The 11,908-nt window shown below is 39.8% G+C and overlaps 1 protein-coding gene across 1 annotated transcript; it reads right to left on the bottom strand.

Annotated features, from left to right (window-relative positions):
* Nucleotides 1-7,508: 7,508 nt before the first annotated feature.
* bglapl (bone gamma-carboxyglutamate (gla) protein, like) lies at nucleotides 7,509-9,223 on the bottom strand. Its single transcript, XM_022214342.2, has 4 exons — nucleotides 9,095-9,223; nucleotides 8,605-8,979; nucleotides 8,392-8,488; nucleotides 7,509-8,183 (listed from the first exon to the last, which is right to left on the bottom strand). The coding sequence occupies exons 1-4, from the start codon at nucleotides 9,153-9,155 to the stop codon at nucleotides 8,081-8,083; spliced, it is 636 nt and encodes a 211-aa protein (XP_022070034.1). The 5' UTR covers nucleotides 9,156-9,223; the 3' UTR covers nucleotides 7,509-8,080.
* Nucleotides 9,224-11,908: the final 2,685 nt, after the last annotated feature.

The following is an 11,908-nucleotide window of genomic DNA, read 5'->3' as shown; positions in this document are numbered from 1 at the left end:
TCTGTGGCTGTATTTGGTCAGCACACTCTGTTAGCTTGTTTAATTATCCATAGGTTAACTTGTAACAACTACTACAGCTGCCATGGCCTTTATTCTAGATGAGATCTACACAAAACCTACCAGGCAGGTAGCAGGTTTGATTAAGCAGACAGAGAATTGCCACATTTTGACATTTCTATCAGGTTTCTCTTTTGTATTTATACAAAGAAAAATGTTTTGTTTTTTTTACTGTGTGAGACACATCAAGATCCTTTACGCATCGTTTTAAGGTGTAAAATTATTTTGTAATTGAAAAGATAATTGTATTCAAGGAATATGTGGTCTGAAATTAGATGAATGAGCATCTGACTGTATGTTTTTGACATTTTGTTTTAAATTTTGAGTTGTATATTGTGTCTTGAAAATACTCTGTGAAAATGAAAAAATAAAAAATTGACATTACTAATTACCTAATTGAATGAGTCACTTTGGAAGCTTCCTGTCAGAAACCACCAGACGTATCGTTTTGAATGCATTCCTCATTCTATATGCATGCTGACCCTATATTACTATATTTATTGCCCTGCTATCAGTGTTATCTTTTCTGAGTAAAACTAGGTGGGCGTGAACATATTTAGAGTCCAAAGTGTTCAGAGAAACAAACATGATTTATGCCTTAAAATATCATAACCTTTATCAGCATCACCATTATTATCAATAATGACTAATAACAGCTCTCTTTTAGAGGGTCAGGCACTCTTTAGGTCTAGTTTAGGACTGTTGCATTTGCAAGTTGTGTATTGTTTTGCTTTTCAGGTGTCCGAGCCAGTGTCCAGGAAACTTCCACTGTTGTGCTGCCCGCTACACTGTCACATGTCAGCGAGCCATGTGCAAAGAACATGAGATGGATTATCAATATGTCAATACAGAAGCTGCCCAACTGTGCGAAACTGCACGCCACAAACACCACGAGAGAGTTTCCACATGGTCAGCTGGCACTCAACGCCCACCAGCGTTGAGTGCCAGCTAGAAAGATAATTAGAGATGAAGATGGATTACAAAAACAAGTACATCTATGAGTGAAATAACAGTGAGTGATGCATGGATGGGAGTCAGAATCACCAGTCAAACCAGCATTGTTATCCATTCATAAACAATGCAAGAGCACAGGGAATGCTCACACACACAGACACTGTATTTTATTTATTTAACCTTTATTTTACCGGGAAGTCCCTTGAGATTAAAAATCTCTTTTCCAAGGGAGACCTGGCCAAGACAGCACACCATTTCAGAGAATGTAAAATGTGTAGTAGAAGTATATAAAACAATTAAGACAATTCAGATATATAAATAAGAAATGCTGAAACAGGTTCAAACAAAAATAAAAGAAGGAAAGAGAGAAAAACAGATCAGAGAAAAACAGTTACACACATGGATTGCATTTTCCTTTAACAGGTTTTTGAATTGAGTCAGGGAGATAAAGTCGGTGAGCTTCAAAGTGTTTTGCAGGTTGTTCCATGACCAAGGTGCATTATGGGAGAAAACTGCTCTGCTAAGCTCACAGTGAATCCTGGGTACCTGTAAGTGCAGCCATCTAGCGGAGCGAGAGTCATAGAAGTGTACATAAATATGACTGAAGTTTGCTCAGTAATGCTTTGTATATAGGACGGACCTCAGTCTTTATGCATCAGCTACTCGCAAATGTACTAATATGTTTGTGATTAACACACTCTAATAACTGAGCCGGCTTCAAACTAGCGAGTCATTTATCGCATTGCACCATCAAAATTTAAGAGATGTTGTATGTGGTTGCTAAAAAACCTCTTTATCCTCCACTAAAAAGATTAAAGTATGTAAACTGGAGATCACTGTAGCATCTCAAACCCTTGGCTGACTTCCAAAAAAATCTAGTTTTAGTGAGGGAAACATAATATAGAACGTTGTCATTGTTCCCTTTGGAAGTGTAACAATCACTTTGCTCTATTTATATTTGAACACATGCAGGTTTCAGAAATAATATTTTAAATTGAATGGAAAATGTCTATTTATCATAGCTATTTATCTATTTTTTGCTATATTACAGTATGTTATATCCTTTTAATGAAATTGCATTTTTAAATATTTTCAATTTGCATCATATTCATGGGGCTGCACAGTGGGGTAGTGGTTAGCACTTTTGCCTTGCAGCAAGAAGGGATCTTTCTGCATGGAGTTTGCATGTTCTCCCTGTCCATGCGTGGGTTTTCTCTGGGCACTCCAGCTTCCTCCCACAGTCCAAAAACATGCTGAGGTTAATTGATCTCTCTAAATTGCCCGTAGGTGTGAATGTGAGTGTGATTGTTTGTCTGTATATGTAGCCCTACAACAGACTGGCGACCTGTCCTGGGTGTTCCCTGCCTTCGCCCGAGTCAGCTGGGATAGGCTCCAGCACCCCCCGCAACCCTAGTGAGGATAAAGCGGTGTATAGAGAATGGATAGATGGATCATATTCATGCAGCATTTTATAAAATATCAGGTCACATGCTGGCCATGAACCAGATTAACCTACTCTTCACTTTAAACAGGTCGCGTATTAGAAAGCTAACATTACTCAGTTAACATCACAAAATTAATTCTTCTTTTATGAAAACAGCACTAAGAGCTCTGAATCATTATGTCGGTTGAAGCAAAAAGTGTGCAGGACACAGTAAAGAAAATACAGTTTTGAAATGAATCCTTTCATGAACTACTGCTGCAACTGCTGCCACTATCGTTGATGTGGTATCTTAAAATAGTTTAGACCAATTGACCTGAAAGGCCCAGTGACCAGCCAGTCAGTAATTGTATCTCTATGTAAGAAACTGTTTGACTTCTGTCTATTCTCTCTTCAGTGATGCATAAATCTCTACTTAGTAATTTTACAACCAGGGATTAAGTTTGAACTCAAGGAGAGGTGGTGAAACAAGCTTCAGGAGTCTATCTGTGTGTAAGGGAGGCAGCTGAGAGGGCTTCAGTAAGTGATAAAGCAGAGGCACAACCCGTCCAGGGCTACATGGCTGCTCAGCATGTGATGGGGTGTGACAGCACCAACGTCACCAGAGTTTATTAACACGCCTGCCGATGAGGCTAACGCACCGTTAATCTTATCGAGACCTGTGACTGTTTTGAGGTGTAATGTGTTCAAATCTCCTACGTCGAGTTAAGAAATCTAGAGAATCAAAGTCCGTCTCCACAACACAAAAAAGGACTTTCACTCATTGCTACTTTACAGTACATAGATGTTTGAGCTGTAGCACGATGTGTGTGAGTTTGACATAGGAAACAGTTTTCACTTTTGGTTAAATTGGGAAAGTTTCCCTTTGCTCGTTATGAATTTGCTTCAGAAGTCAAGCACACATTCACGTACATTAAGCAAGTTATTCATCTCCATGTTTTCGCACAAACTAAATGTAATTTTCTCCATAGTTCAACTTTCCAAAATATGTCTTTCCAAGGGGCTGCGCACTTTCGCCTTGCAGTTAGAAGACACCCGGCCTTCCCAGGACCAGTGCATGCGTGGGTTTTCTCCAGATACTCCGTCTTCCTCCCACAGTCTAAAAACATGCTCAGGTTAACTGGTGACTCTAAACTGTCCGTAGGTGTGAATGTGAGTGTGATTGTTTGTCTCTACGTATAGTCCTGTGACAGACTGGTGACTACATTGACCTACTCTTCACTTTAAACAGGTTACGTATTAGAAAGCTACCTGAGTGTCCCCTGTCTTTGCACCAAGTCAGCTGGGATAGACTGCAGCCCCCCTCGGCCCTAATGAGGACTAAGCGGTGCATACACAGTGGAAGGATGGATGTCTTTCCAGACATGTAAGGGTGTAGTGTCTGTGACCTTAGTTGGAGAGGGCAAATGCACACACAAATACACTGTATGCCATGTGCTTGAATCAAGACATGTATTTTAAGAGAGCTGAACATCTTCTAATTAGCTTAAAGCAAAGCACAGAACCAAGAGGAGCAATATCAAGTCACACTCATGTCCTCCAGGTTAAATATTTTTCCCCAAACAAATTAAGCTGTTTTGCGTTGATCAGAGTGTGTACTAGCCACACTTATACTGCAACATTATTATCAGTTTGCTTGGATATCAAACTAAACTCCTGCATTGTAGTCAAACAAAAAATAATATTGTAAAGGTCTTGAACATAATTTCTTTATAAAAAATCAACATTTAACCTCTTTGGAAACTGTAGTTTATGATTAAGTTCTCTGGGTTCCAGTAATGTTTGGCTGCTCTGTGTGTGTTTGTATTGAGTGGCTCAGCAGTATGAACTGACTTTGCAGGCCATGTTCAGTTTGCAATCATAACCAAATACAAATAAGATTCTCCTGTTCAGACCGTAGACTTGTTGTCATGTATTCCCGCAAAATACATAATTAATGTCCTGATGTGTGAAATAGGACATGTTTATTTGAACAACATTGCCATCTAATGGTAGTTATGGGAACTTAAGGCAGCTGAATGCTGTGCAAGTAATAGAGACTGAATAAGGATGCTATCTTTATTGGGCAAGTTTATGTGTGATTGTAAAATTCAGCACTGATTCACAACAAATGCAGTGCCTTTCAAAAGCATTCAGCCTTTGGAAGTTTCCCCCTTTTGTTTCTTTTTAACGTTGAGTAATGGTCAATCTAATTTTACTTTATAATTTTTTTGAGACTTTACAAAAAATACTCTTTCATGTCAAAGTGAAAACAGATTTCACCTCAAAGTAATGTCAGTTATTTAAAAATATAAAAGATGAAATAAGTGATTGCATGAGTATTCACTTAGTATTTAGTAGATGATCCTTTGGCCACTACTACAGCATTGATCCTGCATGGAAAAATCACAATCAGACCTGCACATCGGGACACTGCAGTTTTACCACATTCTTCTGCAGACTGCATTAGTTTGTCCTCAAGGATTTCTCTATACTTTGTTGCATTCATTTTATGCTCTACCTGTACAGGCCTTCCAGAACCATCTGTTGAAAAACATCCCCACATCATGATGCTAACACTACCATGCTTTAAGGTGAGGATGATGTGCAGTGCACAATGGTCAAAAAGCTAAATTTTGGTCTTGCCATATCAGATGACTTTCTTTCAGCTGACTTCAGAGTCTCCCAAATACCGCCTGGTGAACTCTAGTCAAGATTTATTATGAGAGTTTTGCAACAGTAGCTTTCTTTCTGCCACGCTCCCATAAAGCTTTGACTGGTGAAGAACAGGCACTCGCTCACTGGTCTCTTTTTTTTTGACTCCAACCTTCTATACTGACAGTCAATAGAAACTTTGAGGTAGAAATGTACGCAGAATTCTACTTGTAGGGGGTTGTATTTATTCATTGTGGATTTACTGATGATCTAGTGCCCTGGTAGTTGAGATAATGATGAGTTGTCATTTTGTCATGACTCATTGCACATGGGTTGGTCACTTTGCAAAAGTGAACCAAATACACACCAAGCGTTACTCAGTGAGTATCTGCACAATGTGAGAATGGGTTTTGAAGGCCTATATAAAGGCCCAAAAAAGGCCACCATTGTTAGTCCAGTGAACAGCATCATGCCGCGTCTATCACATGAACAACGTCTCCTGGCACTGGGTATGGTGGAGGCCGGTTTGAGCTACAGTGATGTAGCCAGGCGTATGGGCTGTTTCCAACCCACAATCAGAAGCCTGGTCCAAAGCATGCACCGACGGATTGCTGCCTGTGAGGCCATACTTGGTATTGACTGTTGTGACTTTGTGTTCGGCAGGTGCCGTTTTCTTTTGTGAAATTCTTTCTTTTGAAATCATTCTTGAAACTTTAGATTTTTGTTTCTGTATGCCAATATGCTAAACAAATGATTCATATGAAGAAAATCCCGTTTCGGGCTTCAAAATAAAAAATTATGTTGAAAAATATGGTCTCAAAGTTTCTATTGACTGTCAGTGTACTTTGCAGGAATCTGTTTTTCCTTTGACATGAAAGAGTTGCTTTTTGTGAATTCTTGTCAAAATAGAACCCAAAGTAAATCGACCATGATTCGATGTTGAAAAGCAATAAAAGGGGGAAACTTACATGAGGTGTGAAAACATTTTTTAGACACTGTATATGTTCATAATTACTTGTATTTGTAAGTCAATGATGAACCCACAGGAAATGACAACCCAGTTTTGCAGCTTCCCTCAGCCTGAGGTTATTGTCTACTGCCTCGCTGTGTCTCTCCCACCATTCCCATAGTCATTTCCAGAAAAAATGCTCTAAAACAGCAAAACACTAACACAGTAGCGGACAGAAAAATACCTGTTACGCATGTGTTAGCATACATTAGTGATGCTGTTTGATGTTTGCGAAACCCAGAGGGTTGTTTACAGCCCTTGTTGTAAAGGTCTTTTCAGAATCCTCAAAGACTCTTCTTACAATGTCAGATAAGTAAAAAAAAAAAAAAACAGGCTGCAAGATTTGGACTTGTTTCCCAAGTCCTGTTTCTGTTCCTGATTCACCACACAAAGTGGAAGCTCACCAGCAAGGTGGATGTAAGAATCAAAGTTCCATCTTAGGATGAAAATAAATTAATTTCATCATTAGGCTAAAAACACTATGGGGACTCTGGAAATACGTTCAGAGTGGTGGTAAGTGTTTTAAACAAGCCTCCAGGATTCCAGACAGAGCTGCATAATTAACTTTCAGACAACCTCACGATTACCTCTGCCCCAATGTGCGTGTTGTGTTCCAGACATAGACTGCATAGAAAGCTGGACAAAACCTCTGAGACGTCACCCAAATGGCTGTTTTAAAGCTCGGTGTGGTGCCTCCAACCATCACTACGTTGGCAGAGCCTGACTCCTCCTACCTAACTTTATTCAACTAATCAAAAATGAGCCAAGAGCAAGGACATGAGTGGAGCTGACACACTCTTAATTATGCATATCTTTAAGCATTAATACAATTTAAACTGAGTTAAGCAAAAATTCACCCATAATGCAGTTTGTCATAAATGAGGAAATTAGCAACAGAGACCCAAACCATTTCTTTGGACCAGGCTGTAAACATGTTCATTTCTGCTGTAAAGCTGAGCATTTTAGCATGGAGGTCCTTTGGAACTGACTGTTTTTGGAGCCAGAGTCAAGTGGCCATTCAAGGAACTGCAGTTTTATTCAACTTCTGTCTTGGCTTCATTTTTTTTAGTCCTGGTTAACACATTTAGTTCCAGACAGCTTACTGTTTGCCATGTTGACATTTCATTTTGCATAATGTGTTGGTGAATGCTCCAAGCTAAGATTTCACCTTGTTTAACTTCTAAATGTTCAACTTGAATAGAGCTACTCAATGCATAAATTAGTGGCTGCTTGCTTACAAATTTGCCAAATTAATTTTACAAGGTCACACTAATATCAGTTTGTTCAGAGGACCTTGCTCCCACAGCTCCTAGAGACCAAAAACCTGTTTCTGCACATTGAAATGCTTAAGTTTAAAATAATAACATTCCCTTAGCTAACATTGAGAATACATTAAGGAAACAAAGACAATAGTTTGACAAAACAAAATAATTTATTATTCTCAAACCCAGAGGCGATTTGTGGTTACAGTCATTACAGATAAGTGATGTGCATTTTACACATACTGTACACTGCCACTATCACTACATTACTAAAACTACAGTACTTCTAACAACTCATTACTACATCCACTACTCACTAGAACTAACAATTAAAGTAAGACTAAAGCATGATATAAAAACATCAATACATTAACATACAATACATTTGCACTTGTAGCACCATTCAATTCATTTTACTGTAGACGCAAAGAATAATTTAAATTGTTTGGGGCTACCGCATACTTCACAGGCTAGCGTTTCCATGTGCCTCTCTGAAAGCATGGAAGAGGCCTTATATGAATAAAACCACTGAAGCTGATCACTTGTGCAATGATTTGTGCCTAAAGAAAAAAAAATCTCCATCTGGTTTCATACCATGGGCCAAACCCATCTTTTTTGTTTTTCTGCTCCTTCTCTGGATTTGGGGGAGTTGTTGTTGCACTGTTCTATACCAAAATGTCAGAAAAAAACAGTTCACATGTGCACTAAAGAGGAGTCTTTAACTTAGAAGGGGACAGGTCCGTAGTAGGCGACGTATGCGGCAACGATGCCTGCAGTCTCAGCCATCTCATCGCAGGCATTATTCATCTCACACACCTCTCTTAGGCTGGATGGAAGGAGAAAGACACAGAATTAGAAGGTGTGTAGCATCACTTCATTCTGTGTTTTGCTTCCTAATTGTATTTCTTGCACCAGAGTAAAACAGAAAATTGTGATTAGGGTTAATAGGATTAATAAAAAAAATAACTTGCAGAATCTACAACTGTATTCTACCTGAGTGAATCAATTTTTACACAATTAGAGCAAATAACTACCTTTCCAGCTGCAGAGGGGAGAGGTCGCCTGCTGGAGCAGCTCTTCTTCTCCTCAGGAGAACAGCAGCCAGGTCCCTCTTCATGACTACTTGAGCAGCTGAGGGGAAAAAACATCATAAACTCAGGCTTTTCTCAATTTTTCTTCTATTCATATGAAAATTTTTAAACTCTAAATCATCCAAATATTCCCTCTGGAAGCAAACAGCTACATACCCTCAGCACTGGCTGACTCTGATGAAGATGAGGATGATGAAGAGGAAGAGTCAGAGGCAGAAGAGTCAGAGGAGTCTGAGGAGTCGGATTCAGAAGAAGAAGACTCGGAGGAAGAAGATTCAGAAGATTCAGAGGACTCGGAGGACTCAGATGAGGAGGATGAATCGGAGGCTGAAGAGTCTGAGCTTGAGTTGGAATCAGATGCTGAAGAGTCCGAGGAAGAGTCGGATTCGGAGGAGGAGGCTGAATCAGACTCGGAGGATGAAGAAGAGTCCGAAGCAGATGAGGAGTCAGAGGAAGCAGCTGCAGGGTCGGCAGGTGCAGCTTCAGCAGCTGTGTCAGCAGCAGGATCCACGACAACCTCAGGTTCCACAGCTGAAAGACACAGAAAGTCACATTTGTTAAACATAGTGAGATCCTTACATTGCACTGAATAACATGGACAGCAATATTGTGTTTCACAGCGGTGACGGCATGAGTTTGTCCTTACCTCCCATGGACCAGCACACTGACAGAAGAGCACAGATGGAGAGGAGAGCCAGAGTCTTCATGATGTCTTGTAGTTAGAGTCTCGCCGTAGACAAGTTGCTTTCTTTGTTGCTTGCTTTTCCTTGCTTTCGCTTCGATGGCTTGTTCTGATTCTCTGCCCTGTGCTGAGGTCAATATATACTGTAGTCCACCTCTTGAATCAGGCCAGACCCACACAATGAGATAACCCTCTGATTGGCTGGGGAATCAAATGTCAACATTTCCGCTTCCACTTGTCGTGAAAGCTCCCACAAACACCCACGCAGCCCCTGGCACTAAGGCCAAACTCTCATTCACCCGCTTACAAAGCCACAAACATCCGTGGCATTTGACTTCATGTACAATATACGGTAAGGCATGTAAACATATATGTATTTATGTATGTGAACCTTCACCTGACAGTCAGTTCAACATGGGGGAAGGATTACCTTCACACTGCAGGGGCTTCCTTGTCTCTGATGCGCTACATGGAATCAAAAATGTGTTTCCTACAACTTTTTAAATAAGTTGTAAGACCTGTAATGTCATATTAAATTACTATATTGATGTCTTAAAACATTTTCTTTTTCAGGCTTTTGGGTAAACTAAACAATGTTTTCCTTATATTTCCTCCAACAAAACACCCTCATTTCCCTGCCAATCATTTCCTGAGGTCAAACCAATCATTTTTCTACTCATCTTGTTTCTGTGCATCCCCTTCAATCCTCATCCTTCATCACCAGAGTATAAATAATACAGCAAACCCTGAAAGTCCAAACTGGTGGTGTTACAAGATTTCTATAAAATACCCTTGAAATGTAATTAGATTTTAATCAGCGAGACCCATTGCAGCACTACCTCTTTAACATGGAGGTTGCCAGTTCTTCCATTGCTGTTATGCTACTATACTCCTTGCCCCAGATGTGATCTCCCACCCCCACAAACCCCAAACTATAGCCTGAGCCGACCACAAGCTACTAATCGAGTGACACGGAACAGCAGTGAGCCTCATTATGCGACAGAGCTTAATTAGAGTGTTGCAGAGTCCCACTAGAACCGCAGTCAGTCGCTATTTACGGACCCATCTCGGCCTGGGCCTTCAACAGATCCAGTGCACGGCCACGGCTTACCAACACCGACCAGTAGCCCAATATTCAGCGTCGCTGGATGTATTTCAGCATATATAGAGCTAAATATAGGCAGCCCCCATGTGTTGGATGCACAGCGTTATGCATGCGGGTTTGGATGCAGCCTTCTGTTTGTAGGCCATGGTTCAAGCTGTGGTTTTTTGATAAAAAAAAAAAAAAAGGTATTTGCAGTTTGCAACTTTGACCTAAACCATATTGCATCTTAAATACTGTCTAGATAACCAACATTTGTGCACACATATCACTTCGTGTATAAATACCTCGGAGGGCCCCCAACCAGCTCTATCTGTCATGCAGCGAGAGATTCGGTGGTGCTGCAGAGTGACCTTGGTGTCGTTCGTGTTTCTTAGTCTAGCGTTATTCCTGGTGTCAGGGATTTGTTTTGGACTGTGTGCCATGTAATTTCAATGTCTGGTCCGGTGTCCATTTTTGTGGATGCATTTCAGTGCATGGGGGACGCAGTTGGAGAAAACAATTGCCGTAACGTCCCTGAGGAGGCAGGAAATACAGCGTCTGGGGCATTTCTGATTTGGATGAGTTCCTTATTTGTTGCTGCATTTTGGCTTTAAAAGCATTTCTTCTAGACAATGAGTAATGCTCACATTGTTTTGTTTTTCTGTTGTTGCTTCAGGTTTGGGCAGCAGCTCTTGTCCCTCCAGTGGACTTAGACACAACTATATGCCAGATATTGTTCTGTGTATGATACTTGCAGTCAGCTCAGTGATAAACATCTAATCATCTTTTACATTACACGATCTGTTATCCTCACAGGTCAAATAGAATAGTGTCTGTAATGAGTTTTCCCCACGTTTTTGTATTGATTTGAAACATTTTGACTTGTTTTCAAGCCATTTCCCCTGAGGTCCATCATGTTCCCTGGCACAAGTCTTTTAGTCATTCCAAAGCGTAGGACAAAAACATTTGGTGAGACAACTTTCAGTTTTCATGCCTCGAGCTGCTGGAACAGTCTGTCTGAGGAAAGAAGCTCAACTTAAAAGTGCGTCTTCAGCCTGGCGTTTGATTAGATTGTTTTTTGGGCCAAAATTTAAATAGGATCTAATTATTTATTTTATTGTTTTGACGTCCTAAAATGTTTCCATTGCCTTTTTCCATGTTGATCATTTTCTGTTTTATTGGTTTTCATTTCTTATACATTAGTCTTAAGTTGTTTTACTGCTGATGTTTCTCCATTTGCACATGTATGTGAGGGTCATTATTACTCAGTATTAATTATATTTAGTATTCTTAATAAAACCAGTAATACAACACCATTTTACTGTAATATGATTCTATAGTCTTCGTAAGTTTGAGCTGACACATGTAGATTCAAATCTGGATTTCTGTAGAACTGATAAGCCAATTCTGTACTCAAAATTTAACAAAATCACATGCACAGTCATTAAAAAATGTAAAATGTTGGCTTCTTAGATGTATTTATATGAGCAAACACATAATCTTCTTTGAAACTGCATAAAAGAAGTACTTCAACAATATCACAAGGAAAATGGGCTTTTTCAGTCACTTATTCAACAAGAATATCAGTACACATAGTACTGTTCTGTAGAAAAAGTAAGTTCACCCCTGGCATCATAAGTTAGGATTACCCCCTTCAGCAAAAATAACTTCTTGAAGACATTTTGCATTATTGT

The sequence above is a fragment of the Acanthochromis polyacanthus genome, chromosome 3 (genome assembly GCF_021347895.1).
Source record: "Acanthochromis polyacanthus isolate Apoly-LR-REF ecotype Palm Island chromosome 3, KAUST_Apoly_ChrSc, whole genome shotgun sequence".
NCBI classification, from domain to species: domain Eukaryota; kingdom Metazoa; phylum Chordata; class Actinopteri; family Pomacentridae; genus Acanthochromis; species Acanthochromis polyacanthus.
Note: the sequence above shows the minus strand (reverse complement) of the source record. Positions and strands in the feature narration are given on the sequence as shown.

Bases quoted from the DNA above. Each gene is read 5' to 3' on its own strand.
- bglapl (XM_022214342.2), bottom strand. From the start codon at position 9,155: ATGAAGACTCTGGCTCTCCTCTCCATCTGTGCTCTTCTGTCAGTGTGC. The intron at 8,980-9,094 runs GTAAGGACAAAC...TGTGTCTTTCAG, and splicing joins AGTGTGCTGGTCCATGGGAG to CTGTGGAACCTGAGGTTGTC. The intron at 8,489-8,604 runs GTATGTAGCTGT...TTTTCCCCTCAG, and splicing joins AGAGTCAGCCAGTGCTGAGG to CTGCTCAAGTAGTCATGAAG.